The following is an 18,510-nucleotide window of genomic DNA, read 5'->3' on the forward strand; positions in this document are numbered from 1 at the left end:
ACACTAAGCTCCCACTAGGCTGTAAAAAAACAGGCATCCATCACAATGTGAACCCATACTGAAACTTCAATCAGCCGTCCAATGCAACACATAGATTCCAAGTGTAATTGTATTGGAACATTTATTTGTCTACGATACTTAGATTAACAAGCTAACAATTGTAAAAGGACCAGACTATGGTTGTTGACAAACTTGATGAAGGGTTAAGATTGAGAAAAGGCTTTGACTTCATGCCAGATGGCATAACAGGGACAGAAGTGAAGAGCAAATGTGGTGGCAGGATGTTGAAACTTGTTTGAACACAAGGTCATGTGAAAGTAATTGAAGCTGACACAATGATGAAATGGTGAAAGACAAATTCAAAGGAAGTCACGGCATGTGTAATATCCAACACAACATTTAACAATCCGAAATGAAAGAGAAAATCCAGTGGTGGCCTGTGCCAAATTACAATCTTAATATTCAGGTGCATATAGACTTGTGGGTGACCGCCAACTGCTAAATTTCATCACAATGGTACATGCACAAATGCCAGTACAAAACTAAATGGCACATATCCAGAGCCTGCTCACCTTTGGAAACAGCTTGGGACAGATGTAACAAAATGTGGATGCCAGTGCATATAGGGTATCATGTATTGGTCTTACTGTTATTTCCTATATCTCTAAGGCGTTATATTCTCCATGATGGTGGTGATGGTAACTGCAGGTGAGAAACAATGTCTCTAGTCAAAGACCCAGGTTATTGCAACTCAGACAAGGAAAAGGGCTCTTCCTCCTCTGAAGTATGATAAGACTCTATTATTTGAAAATAGAGCACCCTCTGATGAAGTAGAGGTATCATGGTTGAACTCTCTGAAGCAACTCAGTAGCACATCATGTTTCTTGTGCAAACATGCCAGAGGACTATGGTCTCTACATGGCTCCCTGATCTGCCCTATCACACTGAGGCATTGCAGATGACGCACAATAATGAAATATCCACCCATGAAAACCAGCACACTGCAGGCTCCAGGTTCAGAAAATGGATCAACAAGGCCAGTGTGAGAACTTGACACACCCATGCATGTTGAGGGATAATATGATAACTGGTTTTTGAACAACCTCTGTAACACCAGAGACTATGTTAGAGCCAACGAGAAAGGAGTCAGCGGGCCTGAGTCATTAAGGAGAGCAAATCATAAAAAAGGAGTACCTTTGAATCTGGGCAAAACCATGTTGCATTGGAGGGGGAGGTAAATTTAAAATGTAGGCGCAGATTTATAGTAGGGGTAGGGCACGTCCTAGTTCAACTTTAAATTTCAGTGTAAAAATAAAGCTAACAAGTATTTGTGTGCTAAATGAAAAAACAACCAGTATTTATCTTATGTGCAAAATAATAAATTAATTTGCACCCCTTCCATTGTAACATGGTTTGTCCCGGAGAACATTTACTCTTTTTTTCTTGCCTTACTTGCCTTAATGACTCAGGCCCAGCATCTCTAATGACTCATGGCTTCACCACCTGATCTGTTGCTAGGTACAGATGAAATAGTACAATGACAGCCTAACTACTGGAAGAAAATGGTTTTACATTCTAGAGAATCCTTCTGTTCCATGCCTCAACATCAATCTTGTCTCAGTAACAAGAAGTAATAAATCAAATGGCATGACTGCAACCAAATGGGCACTGATACAGTATATTCACCTTTCCGGCTCAAATTTTGCTTTCCAGCTCTTCATCCTGTGACCCCTCCAAAACAGCACTATTTATACATGCAGCAATTACTGTAAATGTATTTGAAGAAAGCAAAATCTCCTCCAAACTGAACCCTGACACAAACTGTTGCCCTAAATCAGCTCCAACATTTGGATTGGAAGCTGGCAACCCAGAGGCTACAGTACTGCTTCAACCACCAATTAAAACAACTGTTGAGACTGCTGAAGAAGCTCTCTACACATCTGCCAATATTATATCTGCAGATGCCAAAGTACCTTATCTATCTCAAACCCCTTCCATAACTGGCAATTTTTAAAAAAAAATTCCCAAGGGATCTGTCTCTTTCACCCCCTTTGTCATAATACAAAAAAGAACCTGTAAGAATAAACGTTTAAGGATGAGTTTCACCTGAGAAATGTTAAAATTTCCACAGCTGATTGAAATGAATGTTCCATTAAACAGTTTTGAAAATTTCATCCATCTTCATAATCACTATGAGAAATGCAGTGTCAGTGCTCATTGTAGTTTTTACTAAAAGCTGGAAACTGGATTCAGTATCCGTACACTAATGCTCAGTATATTAACTTTGTAGAGGCAGATAGATAACACTCCAAGCCCTGTGAAGGAAAGTTAAAATAGTGTTACCCATGCTTGCCTACACTCCTGAATTTCGGGAAGTCCTCCCAGTCTCCCAGAAGAGTAGGCAACCCTCCCGGGGGTAAATGTATCAAGCTGAGAGTTTTCCGGCGGGTTTAAAAAGTGGAGATGCTGCCTATAGCAACCAATCAGATTCTAGCTGTCATTTTGTATAATGTACTAAATAAATGACAGCTAGAATCGAATTGGTTTTTCAAACCCGCCCGAGTCCTAAAAAATGCCTAAATTCACGGCATTGAAAATCGGCAGCTGGGGCTTAACCGCGTCATTAAGACCTGCCCCCGGCGCTTAAAGTGGCTATGGCAACACAAAGACGTGTCACCACGCCCCCTCCTACACCTGTCCTCCTGGAGGATAGGGTCACAAAGTAACCACACAGTAAATAAAAATCAGGGAGTTCTTTATACATTTATTATTGTTATGAATTGAGACCTTTTCTTAACGTGTCTTTAATGACTCAGGCCCATTGACTTAATCAGCTTTCTACTTCAATAATTTATGAATACCACTAATATGTTTAAATAAAAAAAATATTAAATTTTAATTCATAATATAGTACATACTTACAATGCCCACCACAATTACCTATAGCCTAAATAAAAATACATGATTCCAAAATAGAAAATTATTTATATTGTACTTTTTTTGTTGATAAGTGACATGTTATTAAAATAGATCCAAAGGAAAAAGTTAACGTAGCCCATAGGAACCAATGATAGTGTAACTGTTTTGTTTTAGTGCAAATTTAGTGAATTTGCACTAGTGAAATTAACCCAATTGTCACATAGGTATTTATTGATCAACCTGGTAGGCATTTGTTTAAGTGATTAGGGTGACATGATTATTAGCATTGCTGGAGCCTTAAGTTAATTTCCAACTAAGGCCTTATCTCTGTCACTTTGTATGTTCTGGTTTCCTCCCACAGTCCAAAAACACACTGGTAGAAAAATTGCTTTCTGCCAAAATTGACCCTAATATATTTGTGTGGAAGGGAATTTAACTTGTAAGCATCAATGAGAAGAGACTATGCGAATGAGTCAGTATTCTCTAGAAAGCACTGTGCAATATGTTGACACCATATAAACAAACAATAAGTATAAACTATAATTAGAAAAAGTTATGGCCAGACAAAAATATAACACAATAGATTTTGGAAATAACTGGTCCTCTTTGATTTTTGTTTTTTTTGTGTTGGCTTCACATACATCCTAGTAGCAGGATCTGCACATAGAAAAAAATATTTCTAGGAAAATCCTATTTATGAGACACATGTTTTAATTTTCTAAAAAAAGGGGGTATATTACCAATAGAGGTGATGAAACCAGAGCCATAGCATAAAAAGGCAAATCACATACTGACCACAAAACTTGAGGTCCACTCATCAATGCAGCACAGGTCCTTTCATAGATAATGCTACATTTACATAGTCCTTTAACACTGCAGGGTCTATGCATCAAGCTTATTTGACACTTAAAAGATGCGGAAACTACTATTTAAGTATGTTTGCTATGCATACACTGCTTAACGAAATCTCCTCCGTTTAGGCAAATATCGTGCAGCATAACAGCCCCCATAGATTTATATGGGGACTGCGATGTTCTGCAATGCATCAAGCTTTGATAAGCTTTGCATTGCACAGACAGGAAAGGCCATCTCAGGATGGTGTCATCTGTTGTTTCCTATGGGATTCTGCTGAAGCCTCTTTGGCTTTGCAGAATAAGATAAAGCACTTCCTCTTATCACCAGCAGCACTAGGCTGCCGGTAAATAGGACAATTAGATCGGGGGAGCAGGGTCACTGCCACAGGGCTCCCAGAGTATCCCTGGCATGATGCATTCAAGCGGTGCATAAATAAGCATCAATGCGATGTGCAGCAATGCATATCTAGTTGCACCACATCTTATTGATGCATAGACCCCTGCATGTTATAGTAAGCTGTGTTTTGTGATGATATGTGTGTGATCAAGAGAATCTTCAGTTATATGCATGTGTCTGTGCGAATGTATATTATAGTATTATATTACTCTAAATATACTATCTGTTGTTGTACCTGCAGTGTATATGAATAGTTTCATTTGTCAACCTTTTCACACATTTTTATACAGGTGTTGGTCACTGTGCCACAATGTTTGGAAATTCTTCTGTTAAGTCCTCATCGACAAGACTGGGTAAAAAGAATCAAGTATATAATATTTGATGAGGTATGTACTGTTGAAAGTCTTTCTGTAAAATACAGTCAACTTGTGTGCAGAAATAATACATTGGAGAAAGCGTTTTAGATTAAATAAATACATATAAAAGGTGATTTCATAACATATGTTAATAGCTAACAAATCACTGTCTAATTCCTGTGTTGCTTTGAATTAGAAATGAACTGATAAACCATGTTTACTAAAGCGTAGGTATTCCTATGAGCATGAAGACTGTGCTCCTTATGCCAGACCTCCATCTGGAGAGGAAGAAGGGCACAGCTGCCAGCAGCTGAATGTTCATTCAAAGGGCTGATGTTAAACTTATAGATACATTAAATTGCACCAATCACAGTGGAGTAACTATACATTAACAAGCACCATAACAATATTTAAGAGGCCGTTAAGCTTTTAAGCTATACCCACATCCATCTACTCCACTGACAAATAATACCCGCCACCACTGCAATAAAATAATGATATGAAATTTAAATATTTCATTAATTAAGGGATAAATATTATTTAGCTGTAAACTGATCATAGTCTTTATGTATGTGCTTGTATAATCATGGAAATGCTGGGACCTCTCTGGCTTTTGAGGTCTTGGATAAGACTGGTCTTTCCACATGACACATAATGCCAGAGCCAAACCAGAAGCAATATTAGCATATACAGTAGGACACTCTTGTCTTAAAATAGTTAGTTATAGTCGATTATCATGCCAGTTCCCCAGGCATGACAAAGGGGTAGCTCTCTGTTCTGCAAACTGTGGACCCAATTTAGATTGAGTCCAAACCCACTCCTTGGTCTTGACATTGGTCAAAATCTTAAGCAACTAATCCTCTGCTTCAAAGGCAAAAAGCACTATCTTATCACAGGCTACTCTTCGGACAGTACACTACTCTTTAGAACAGTTGGCTGTGCAATAGTTTTGGCAATGGCTTTTAAGACACAAGAAAAATAACTTTACCAAACAAGGCTAAACTGATAAATGTAAAAGGAGCTGTCCAGCAGTAGCTTATCTGAAACTAACTAATCCCAGATAACAGGGCCTAGCTTAATGTCACTTTACTAGAATGTTGCACTGAATTTGTAATACAGAGTAATACAATGATGCACCCAAAATTTAGACTGCATTCAATGTAAAAAAATACTACTTTTTGCGCTAAAGCAGTGATTCCCGACTCTTGTCCGCAGGCACCCATAACAGTTCAGGTTTTAAGGATATCTGTGAATACAGGTGATTTAATTAGTGGCTCAATCATTTTGATTTAGCCACCTGTGCTCAAACATGGATATCCTCAGAACCAAAAATGTTAGAGGGGCTTGAGAACTGGATTAGGGAACCAATGTGCTGAAGTATGACTTTGTGAATTTGTAGTTATGTGTCTGTAAACTCTGTGATCCATAGACTATATTACTCAGTAGTATATTTTACCATGCAAGGTCCACTGCTTGGGAGGAGAAATTGGAGCGGAAGTTTGGGAGCACATACTAGCCATGATTCGCTGTCCATTCTTGGCTCTGTCTGCAACAATTAGTAATCCGGAACACCTAACTGAGTAAGTATATTTTTACTATTTTATGCATTTTTTATACATACTATTTAACCCATATATCTGATTCACAGAGAATACATTTTATTTCCTATTGGATTTTATTTTTTGGGGTTTTTTTTGTAATTGATCGTGCTTCTTCTTGGAGAGTAAGTAATTTCTTTTTATTTTATGGCCATAATATAGGGAAAAGCAAGCAACAATAGGAAAAATCAATTGTCTTACCCTATTTACTCTTATGCAAATAGTGCTAGTCTAATTATTTATACCAAATTCAACTAATTCTTCTGAGTATAGGGATTACACATATGTACTTTAAGGTCTGACTCTGTTATAAGGTTCAGGGACAAAGGTCTGCATTTTACTTTTATTTATTATCCTAATGCTAGTGCTGTTACCCCACATGATTACAATGTACCTGGTGGAATTTAGTTGGGATATGCCCGGGGATAGGGAGGACAAATGGCAAAGTGCTGCTGATATTTGGTGTATTTTGAGCTGACCTTCATTCTGTGTGTGACTGTCAAATAGTTGTGAATGTGTGAATGTCAGGTAGTTCATCATATCTTATATTCAGTTAGTTCAGATGTCATCACTTTAGTGTACATTAGGATAAGATATGTATAACAAGAAATAGTGGCCCCCCTTATTGTAAATTATTTTGAATATTAGATGTCACCTTGGATTTATGTTACCTATATAAAAGTATTCGTAAAAACTCCTTGTAATTTTATACAGTGGATTTTATATAAATCACATATCTCCTCTGTGACATCTAAATATCCACATAATTTACAGTAGCAAGTACATTATCCCATATCTATTCAATATGTTTATAACTGATCTAGTCGTGCGCTAGTGATTGTCACAAACTTGTATCAGTAGGAAAATACACTACAATAAGACCGTTAATATAAATGCACAGATAAGCCTTAAGGAAATTGTTTTAATAATAACGAATATTATAACACAACATTTATATTAACATTACAAAAAACAATCCACATGATAGCCTGCATGTAGACCAGAAAAAATGTTAGGTACACATATAAGATTACCAAAATTGTCATGATCTTAAATTAGGTTTTATCAAGCTAGTAGGAGGAGAGTACTTTGTTTGTTTTTTAGCAATGTCAACAGTTTTTTAAACTATATTTTTAATTATTTTTTTTAAAAAAAAAATGCTATGTTTTGTTTTTTTGGGAGAACCTTTATAGTATGGAGAAGGGCTCTGATGGATCTCCCCTGCACACTTGCACTATTGGATCTAGTATTATCTGACTCTTTTAGCATCTTACATGGAAGTTACTCTGAGAACAAGGTTCAACTTAATTTTATAATGTTATCATTAAGAGAGATCCAATCTGCACTATAAAAGAATCCCCATACTTCAGAAAATGTCTATCAATCATCTGTCACTATATACTAGTGGTCAGGCACTCATATTTCATCAAATTGATCTGGAATGATCAATAATTTTTATTCTCAATTATGAATTAAAACATGGAATAACCTTTTAACATTTTATTGTGCAACATAGAGTGTCCCCTTAATAAGAGCCTTTATCTCTCTTTTTTCATATAATTTTCTATAGTGGCAACATCTTAGGCTACAGATTAGAGTAGATTCAGCAACATGATATAATGCACATAAATAATTCAGCACTATAACATCTAGCACATTTATGCAGTGGGATCACAAGGTTCTGATGCTTCTATACATGATAGCTTTCATTTAAGCATTTTAGATTGACACAAAAAATGTTTTTGTCTAGGTGGCTACAATTGGTAAAACAATACTGGCAGCAAACTGATGAGAGAGGAAAAAGTCAGGCGTCAAACGTACCTCAGAAAGGAGGAAAGAGTAAAACAATAAAGACAAAAATTAAGTCTTACAACGTTCGACTGGGTAATATATTATACTTTACTATCCTAGGTAATGTGTAGTACAGAAATTAAATTATAGGGAATATGACCTCAAAATGTTTCTTTGCTTAACTATGTCTGGTACATGCCAATGTATGCTAGGCACAGTTTCTTGTTATTTGACTACAAGGCTTCAAGCAAACCTAAGGGATTGTGTCAGTTTCCCCTCTGCCTACTCTCTGTAATGATTTGGTCCTTCTGACCTTCTATGACTTCAACAATGTAAGACCTTGACCATGCACAAGTAGACCATGATCCTAAGTTGGTGTATTGTTAGATGATTATCACATACCACTAAGAATAACAAGTGGCTTTGAAAGGAGATAAATGGATTATGTAAGAGAGAAAAAACAATCTTGCTATTCTACATTGTAAATTCTGATAGTACATTTAAGCTGGGTGCACTCTACAGGGTTTTCACCCGATTATCGGGTGAATCACACGATAAATGACGATTTGGCCAGATATCGCATTAGTGTGTACGCTCAAACGTATTGTTTCATTTGATTTTTAAACTGATCTAAATATCTTGTTCAACGATGGAACAATGTCGTTCCAATTCTGCAGTGTGTATGCACTACCGATCGGCAGTGTCCATAGATCTATGGAGTGTGCAGTGTCACAATCTTTTCAGCCGATGGTTATGACAGATGAAGAGCACAGATCTGAAGGTAAATCTTGTGAAACGTGTATAGTGTGTACACATGAATCGACATGCTGATCGGGACTTTTTTTTTCAGTCATGGTAAAATCGTTAATGATATCGTATCAAGTGAAATTTTCTGTAGTGTGTACCCAGCTTTAGTAAGTAACCTTTAACAGGAATATTGTTACACATACATTTGACCATTTTTCACTAGATAAATACAAAGAGGAAAGAAAAATAGGATACGTGTCTCTTTAGAATGTTGACAAATATTTGATGTTCCAAATAGTGATAAATGTATGTTTCCATTGTATAGTGTTGCACCATAAGAGATACAATGACCTGGAAACAAATATTTGTTCTGTGCAAGATTCCAACATTAACTTTGAACATTTCCATCCATGTGCTTCCTTAACAATATATCATGTAAGTATAGACATGATTAGATGATTAGTTCTATCATAATATTTGCCATCTTTAATATTTAAACAGTATTAGGATTTTATTTATATGTTGCACTTGGCTGTTTCAGTTTGTACTTTTGTTCTTTCTCCTCCCTTCTTTTCTTTCCTGTAATCCTTCCCAATCTCATCCGCTCCTTGTTATTTAATCAGAAATATTTTATTTAAAAATCAACATATAGACAAGATAGTATGTTGCTACTTATCTGGTTCATTTCTGACAGCAAAATATGTGTGGTTACCTTATGCTCATTGAACTAACAAATATACTTCAAATCCAAATGTGAAGAAAAGAAGTGTAGGTACCCAATGAAATAGCTTTTTAAGGATAATCTGTATTTTATAGACTGTTATGGAAATGCATCACCAATATTTATATTCTAGGTTAGTTTATAAAGATTGTTTGCACTAAGTAAATTACTTTTCAGTGCCTGGTTTCCAAACTGATTGAAGGAAACTTCAGTTATGAAAATTACTTATTTTATAGCTCTGAATGTTACAAAATCCCAAACACACAAATACCTAATTTTCACAAATTTCTTATTCGTCCATGCATTTTGTAAAAATAATTGTTTTACATCAATAAAATAGCAGTCACATAACAAACAGTGAGATTGGCAACTCACAGGGGAGGATTATGCACCATATTTTACTGCCTTAATCTCGAGCACTCCATATAAATAAGGTCCCTGTGGTTAGAGATGAGTAAAATCGTGCTGTTCTCCTCAAAGAGTACACAATCTATAGATAAATATATTGTGCCCATGGTGGGCCTGATTCTTGTTTGGACGTAATTCCATTTGCATGACGTATCTTGCATGAAATAGCTCTGAGAGTGGAATTGGGCTGGGAAGGGGTGGACAAACATAGGTAATGTACAGTAAGGTCATGCCGATTCAAGTCCTGGGTTTCTCTTAAGTACGCTTGGTTTCAGACGTATTATTTGCACCAGCTACAGGTCAGGTGTAAGTGCTGACTGATAGTGATGACTGACACAGCAAATCTTTGTTTGTAAAAGTACATGTATATGTGCAAATAGCTGGCACGGAATATGAGTATGCAACTAAGATAGACCATAAAAACAAATTGTATATACAGTACGCATTAAGAACATCTTGATCATGTTTTTAATGTAAAAAAAATTATAACAAATTATTTCTTAAACCAACCATATTTTTATTAATGATTATACTGTTTAGACCTGTTCATTTATATTATACATTTTTTGTATGTGTTCTGATGTGACTTTATTTTGCACATATACTTGTACCCCCCTCCACTGGAACAAGTTCCCTCCCTCCATCAGAACTTCCCCTAATCTGTCCAGTTTTAAACGGGCTTTAAAAACCCACCTTTTTCTTAAAGCCTTTCAGTCTCCCACTTAACTCCCTACCTTTTCTGCTGCCTCTCCTCCTTCTTTCCCCTTCCCCGCCCCTGTCCCCCTATTCTGCCTCTCTCCCCTGCGTCTCTCTGTCTTTCCACCCCTTCCCTCAGATTGTACGCGCCTCTGAGCAGGGCCATCTCTCCTCCTGTTTCCACCACTTCTAACTCTGCTCTCCAGCTACTTTGCCCTCCTCCTCGAGGACCCTCCTCCCCCCGTCCCCTCTGGGGGTCTCCCTGTCTTCCACGCCCTCCTTCTTGGGCTCCCTTGTTTGCCGATCCTCCCTCCCCCTTTCCCCGCCCTCTCTAGCTGTGCATTGAGCCTACTGAGTTACTGTGCTTACTGTTTGCTGTACTGTGCTGTCTCACCTTGTATTGTAATTCGTTTTGTCCCTGTACGGCGCCACGGACACCTTGTGGCGCCCTATAAATAAAAATTAATAATAATAATAATACTGCACAATGTTCTTTCTGTTAAAATAAGGTAAGTAAAGTTTAGGCAGAGCAAAATTACACCCAGGTTCAAATCAATACGCATTTTGAAATCCACTTAGATTGAATAAGGTTGGAACTCTACGCTCTGTTTTAAACCGCAACCGATCTAAATCAGGCCCGATGTGTTCAAATATGAGAACAATATTATAAACATAGCTTAATAAGATGTGCTCTTTTTCAGTATTTTCAGAGAATGTGGCTTTTGAGATTTTGCTAACAGAAATGTATGGAATATTTTCAGTTGGGTGATATACCGTATGTGGTTTCATTGATAAGACATAGATAGATATATAAATGTAAAACAATTTCTGATACTAGTATTAAGTACACATTCAATACTATAAATTCTGTATTCTGTAAACTTTGCTTTTTAATTTATTAAATATGTGAAAGTATAACGGGATTGAAAGCTTGGCTAAACATTGACTGTTCTCACTTAATATAAATTAGATGAAGAACTATGGCATTCCAAAAGATCTTTCAATGTCTCCAAGGGAAAGCATAGAGCTGTATGACAGCATGGTGACAGCATGGCCAACATGGCCAAATGTAAAGGTAAGAATACAATCACATGCACTTATAAACAACTGATTTATAATACAGGCTTTGATAATAAATATCTAGTATCATTCATCTCTTACTGCATATTTAAGGCTCTGATTATTTTGAAATTAAAAACTGTAACACCCATGTAACCTGATGTTTGCTTAGGCCATTTAAGCCATCTCATACTTTCTTTTGGGTACTAAATAGAGCAAAACAGCTATAGGACCCTATGCCCATTCATCTTGTTAATTTGTTGTAAGGAGTTCAAATTATGTGAAAATAGACATTGTGAGTTAAAGACTTCTAGTGGCAAAAAGGCGATTGTCCTTTGAAAACTGGGACACACCGGACCCAAATCAATGTTAGTTACTTTCTTCAGTGATTACGTTGCTCACAATACGTCCAACAGGGGTGCTAACAAGTATAGTTCAGAATCCAAACACCTGTTCACAATCTAGTTCCTCATGTACAAGAAGCCAATCACAGACTGATAGAAACATGCCATTTTCAGCAGTGCAATTTTCATACATTGCAAATAAAAATAAAGAAAAGACATAATTAAACAGAAAAGCAAGTATATCAAGCTATCATATATGTAATTACAAACTAAGTTCATACGGGGTCACTGCATAATCCACCAGCTTTGGGTTTTGGAGCAGCTACCTGACAGCAGCTCTTCCTCTCCTTCCTGAACTCCAGCAGCAGAGTTCAGAGTAAGACAGGAAACTAATTAATATCAGCCTCTATTATTGGCACATAATGTTATCTTCTCCACTGACCTCTACTTGGCTGCTGGAGTTTGGAAAAAAAAAGGAAATGGAGATGCTATCAGGCTAGTAGTGGCTCCATGTCTGAGTAAGTCTGCTCATGCAGAGTGCACAGTTAAGAACCCATTTGCCTGCATGAGTGCAGGGAAACAGGTTCTGCATTGTCCACTGGGTCATCAGAAAATAGACTGTATTTTACATTATTGTACATTGGCCACCAGGAAATTAGTGTATTGACTACTGTGTCACCATGGAATGGTTTTTATGGTACTATTGTACACCCCATCACCAGGAAGTGGGCTCTATTATTGACTGCCCAAAGAATGACCTCTTTTGTAAACTGTCCCACAGGGAATTGGCTCCATTGTCTTCTGAGGCACCAGAGAATAGGCTCTATTATATAAAGATCACTAGGGAATGAGCTCTATTGCAGTTGGTTACCATGGGATAAGTTAATTTTTCGTGGGGTCCCAGTGTAAAAAAGAATGGACTGTATTTGACAGTGGTAACCAGAGAACGGGCACAACTGTACCATGGTTACAAGAGAATAGACTCAATTGTACACTGCATCAACCAGGAATAGGTTCTGTTGACAAAGTATAGTTGCAAATACGCCAGTGTGCTTGGCTTTGTAGGAGGTGGTATGTGTATGAGCTAAAACGTAAAAAGTATCCTCCACCTAGTAAACCTAGATAAAGGTGATACGTACACATCTGTCAAAGTCTAAGTATCTGTTGTACATTTGACACCAGGCATTGAGCTCAATTGTACACTGTGCCACAAGGGAATAGGTTTTATTTACATTTGCCATCAGGGATTCGTCCCTGTTGTAAAATGGCCAGCAGACAACATACTATATTGTACACTGCACCAGTTATTGGGCTCTATTGTTCAGTCAGAAAAGAATAGCCTCTATTATACTCTGGAACACCAGAGAATTATACCCCATTCAGGGGTTCAGGGGCATCTACCCAGGCTGGCTGACTCGGGAATTAGACCCTGGTCTTTTGGAGGATTTTTCCTGGGTCCGACCCAGGTAGCCTCCAATATGAACGGTGAGAAACCCTGGTGTCACCGAACACCATTGAAAAATGTAAATATTATATATATATATATATATATATATATATATATATATATATATATATATATTGTCAAGTGTGTAATAATTGTTTTTTAATTAAAGAAATTAGATCCTGAGGAAAATGTACACCTAAAGGACAAAATAGCCATCACAAAGAATGATGCAATTAATTATGAAGAGGCATTGAAGACAGAATTTCTTGACTGGGTCCATAAGGGACATGATGAAAAGGTAAATGATAAAATTTATGTAGGTAGCACAAAGCCATCATGTAGTAATGGTAATATCAGCTTATGCTGACCCTAGTCCTATCAGTTTCTTAGTTTCATTTAAGACATTACTCATTATTGCATGGTTAGGATCCAGTGGCTATTTCTGAAAAATAAGATTATTTTCTATATGAGGGATTTTAACTGTGAGTTGAGACACAAGACACTTTTAAAAAAAAAAAATCTATTGTTCACAACTAACTCTAATTACTAGTAATATTAACTTTATTTGTTGCAAGTTAAATTCTATACTAATGAGTCACTAAACCCCAAAATCAAAAGATTTCTGATGTACAATACATTATTTAGTGTTAACCTGACATGCCACTGCACCTGTGTAAAAATTCCCATTTAATTACAATCAGCTGAAGCTCCATCCACATGTTGTATACAGTGGCCTGATGGGACATAACGCAAGTTAAAAAAAATGAAACTGCAGACATTTTCATTGCTGTGACATCATTGGTCCTGCCCTGGGTATGAATCAGCCAATATGCACAGAGTACTTCTGCAAAGCAAGCCTTTCAAGCTGTCATTTATTCTGTGTATGCTGTATATGCCGTGATAGAGAAGCACCTGCCCCCTAACATGGGATCCTACTACAGAGCACTATAAGAGAACATGGAGAACATGCAGTCATGGGCAACAATATTGACACTTGCAGTTTTTTCTAATTCACCATTTCTTCCTCAAAATTGTTGACATAAAAAATATTTTGGCATCCACATATGTATTTCTTTAGTTTTCAGTGGAATAAAACACAAAAAAATATAGAAAAGGTTACTCAGTCCTAGATTATTTCACACTCAAATCCTTATTGAGCCAGATTCAATTATTGGGACTGTTTAGAAGCAATTGGAAAAAATTAGATTTCAAAGAGGTGATTTTCCTTCACTTTGAAACGGAACTCACCTGTGGGTAATAGCTGGTGTCTGCAAGATAAAGTCCACTCATTAAATCAGCTTCAATAGAGAAAATGGCTTATTGTCCTGTTTTGCGTCACTTTGAGTACTGTAATGAGCATAGAGAAAAGAAAGAATCTAAAAAGTTGTCTGAGGAGGTCAGACTAAATAGTGTAGCCAAGCATGGACAATCTCAAGGCTACAAATCTATCTCCAGAGACCTTAATGTCAGATATGACTTTTGACAGCCAGAAATATTAATGCACAATTAGGGAGGACACCCCAAAAGCACTGAGGAGTGCTAAAAATTATTTAGTAGATACTGCTGACAGATATGACTTTTGACAGCCAGAAATATTAATGCACAATTAGGGAGGACACCCCAAAAGCACTGAGGAGTGCTAAAAATTATTTAGTAGATACTGCTGACAGATATGACTTTTGACAGCCAGAAATATTTATGCACAATTATGGGGGACACCCCAAAAGCGCTGGGGAGTGCCAAATATGAAGAAAAAATAATAAACCTCTATCCTCCTCTCTGCACTAGCGATTTTGGTTAGAGCAATTGCAAGAACAATATTGTATTCTCTGTCCCTGCTCTAATTAGCCTATGACTACACCCTGCTCTCTGCCTCTGTCAAATGGCGATGGATTGCTGTGGAGGCGTGTATTTATAAAGTTGAAGTATCGCGAGAACCGAGCCCCGAGATCCGACGACGTCACAATGACGTTCGGCCTCGATTTGGATTCGGAACGGGCGGGAGAGTACCGAGCTGCTCAGCTCGGTACTCGGATACCCAAAGTTCGGGTGGGTTCGGTTCTCGGAGAACCGGACCCGCCCATCTCTACCAGTCACATAGATAACTATAATTTTAGTTATTGGATACTATTTGATTTCGTTGGGTACTGTTTTTGCAAATATAAACATGATTTGCTTGTATATGATAACCACCACACAAAGCATGTGTTAAGAATTAAGGACCCAAAATGTGCAACAAAAGTTAACTATACAAGTTTTCCAATAGTCATTAAACTACATCTGTTAAAAAATATTTTCTTTTCCTTCAGGTTTTAGAAGTGCTAAAAAGTCTTGGAACTTCTGAACCATCTGATGAGGAGGATTGTTATCAATACTTTCCTTTGATTGTGGAAAAACTAGAAAAAATCAACAAGTTACCTGCTCTGTTTTTTGCGTAAGTACATTTTCTTTATTGACAAGAATACTAAATCTCAAAATTAAAATACTAATATATGAAAAATGAAGATAGGACACCTTGTTTAGTTTTATCTGACTTTCCACTGCAGCTTTGTTGAAGGATTTACCTCCCCATTATTTGAAACAACTGAAACACCTCTTACATCTTTAGGACAGTATCTTAATAAAACTATATATATTGAAAAGCTATATAAAAAAATACATATAAAAGTTCATTCTTTTTAGCTGCTGTGACATCACTTGTCCTACCCCTGTATATGAATTCAACAATGCACACATTTTATTTCTGTAGCAAAAGTATGCAAACTTTGCAACAAAATTGATATGCTCTTTTTGTGCTTCTAAATTTGCAAACTTTGACTAGATATCCCCTAGGGAATATAGGTTTGCATAGCAAAATGGTACATATGGGTAGGAGCAGATGTTTGCTGTGTGTCTTTTACAAAGCATTATACTACTGAGATTTCATTATGTGGAGCTAGATTATGGTTTGTTTCATTTGAATTTAATCCAACATAACAACACCTGACACACTCACATACAGTCATGACCAAAAGTTTGGGGAATGACACAAGTATTGGTTTTCACAAAGTTTGCTGCTTCAGTGGTTTTTATACCTTTGTGTCAGATGTTGCTATGGTATACTGAAGTAAAATTACAAGTGTCAAATGCTTTTATTGACAATTACATTAACTTTATGCAAACAGTCAATATTTGCAGTGTTGACCCTTCTATCTGTAATTTGCCTTGGCATGCTGTCAATCAACTTCTGGGCCACATACTGACTGATGGCCGCCCATTTTTGCCTAATCAATGCTTGAAGTTTGTCAGAATTTGTGGGTTTTTGTTTGTCCACCCGCCTCTTGAGGATTGACCACAAGTTCTCAATGGGATAAGGTCTGGTGAGTTTCTTGGCTATGGACCCAAAATGTTGATGTTTTGATCTAAGAGCCACTTAGTTATCGATGTTGCCTTATGGAAAGGTGCTCCATCATGCTGGAAAAGACATTGTTCATCACCAAACTGTTCGTGGATGGTTGGGAGAAGTTGCACTTGGAGGATGCTTTGGTACCATTTTTTATTCATGGTTGTGTTCTTGGGCAAAATTGTGAGTTCATCTCTGAGGAAACCACATATGAAAAGTGTAGAAGTGAGTTGAAAAGATGGCAAACCAAACAAATAGCCATCTCTACGGAAACCACACATCAATAGTGGAGAAACGTGTCAGGGAACTCCTTTGAACCATGATCTCAGGACTTAATTATAACTCGATTGATCAAATGGACTGATATAAAGAAAGATCACAATCTCATTTGGATTCCACCATCAATATTGCACATTCCACCTTTTTACGAAGCCTGGAGAGGGGTAAGATCGATATAACGGAGAGAGAACACGTTTAAATTGCAGAAGAGTGGTTCGGTATGTAGCTCTAGCAGGCGAAGCTAATTGTCGCTTGCAGGACTTCATGAGTCAGATGTACTGAGTATGATCTGTATCTCCAGGTTATTATACTGACGGCTGTTTCATATGAATGATTATGACTGAAAAAGGAATTGTGATCCACATAATAATGTGGTGTATATCATACAACGAATGTGTGGAATTTAATAGATACAATCGTGTCATGTACAGTGATCTCTTATTATCAAAAATTACAGATTATGTAATGAATTATTTTTCCCTATATGTGCATTATAGGTGATTTCCACAAAATTTAAGACCAAAATTAGTCTGGATTAATGGTGGAGTATGTTTTAATATTTTCTTTTCTTTTTAATTTTTTGCTTTATATATGCATTAATGGTTGTACAAATACATTTTTTATTACCTTTTTTAAATCTACGGTGGTATTAAATAGATAGGATCTATTTGGGCTTGTTTTTGTTTTCTTCCATTCAATTGAAGTTGATGCACAACAACTTCTACAAATAAGCAGCAATTTTTCCTAACTAAGTATATTGTTATTTGAATCAGTTTTGTATCTATACTATACAAGGTATAAACTGCTATAGTCAGTGCCAGGTTTTTCTGCCCATTTGGGTTTACAATTGTAGAAATCTAAAATTGTGAGTGAGCCCACTACCTTGGCTGAGAAGCAAGCCCACACATAAATGGTCTCAGGATGCTTTACTGTTGGCATGACACAGGACTGATGGTAGCGCTCACCTTTCCTTCTCCGGACAAACATTTTTCCAGATGCTCCATACAATCTGAAAGGGGATTCATCAGAGAAAATTGACTTTACCCCAGTCTTCAAAGTCTAATCCCTGTACCTTTTGCAGAATATCAGTCTGTCTCTGATGTTTTTCCTGGAGAGAAGTTGCTTCTTTGCTGGCCTTCTTGACACCAGGCCATCCTCCAAAGTTCTACACCTTATTGTGCGTGCAGATGCACTCACACCTGCCTGCTGCCATTCCTGAGCAAGTTCTGCACTGGTGGTGCCCTGATCCAGCAGCTGAATCAACTTTAGGAGACGGTCCTGGCCCTTGCTGGATGTTCTTGGGCGCCCTGACACCTTCTTCACAATTATTGAACCTCTCTCCTTGAAGTTCTTGATGATCCAATAAATTGTTGATTTTGGTGCAATCTTACTAGCAGCAATATGCTTGCCTGTGAAGGCTTCTTTGTGCAAAGCAATGAAGCAATGAGGACTGCACATGTTTCCTTGCAGGTAACCATAGTTAATAGAGGTATAATAATGATTTCAAGCACC

General features: G+C 37.1%; 1 protein-coding gene across 1 annotated transcript in view; it reads left to right on the forward strand.

Annotated features, from left to right (window-relative positions):
• LOC142140014 (putative ATP-dependent RNA helicase DDX60) overlaps nt 1-18,510 on the forward strand; it is a 155,227-nt gene that overhangs the window by 76,330 nt on the left and 60,387 nt on the right. The window contains exons 20-26 of the mRNA XM_075197877.1: nt 4,461-4,556; nt 5,991-6,106; nt 7,875-8,008; nt 8,988-9,097; nt 11,458-11,562; nt 13,507-13,635; nt 15,647-15,771. Coding sequence (XP_075053978.1) covers nt 4,461-4,556; nt 5,991-6,106; nt 7,875-8,008; nt 8,988-9,097; nt 11,458-11,562; nt 13,507-13,635; nt 15,647-15,771 — 815 coding nt within the window. The remainder of the gene's footprint in view (nt 1-4,460; nt 4,557-5,990; nt 6,107-7,874; nt 8,009-8,987; nt 9,098-11,457; nt 11,563-13,506; nt 13,636-15,646; nt 15,772-18,510) is intronic.

Source organism: Mixophyes fleayi, chromosome 1 (assembly GCF_038048845.1).
Source record: "Mixophyes fleayi isolate aMixFle1 chromosome 1, aMixFle1.hap1, whole genome shotgun sequence".
NCBI lineage: Eukaryota > Metazoa > Chordata > Amphibia > Anura > Limnodynastidae > Mixophyes > Mixophyes fleayi.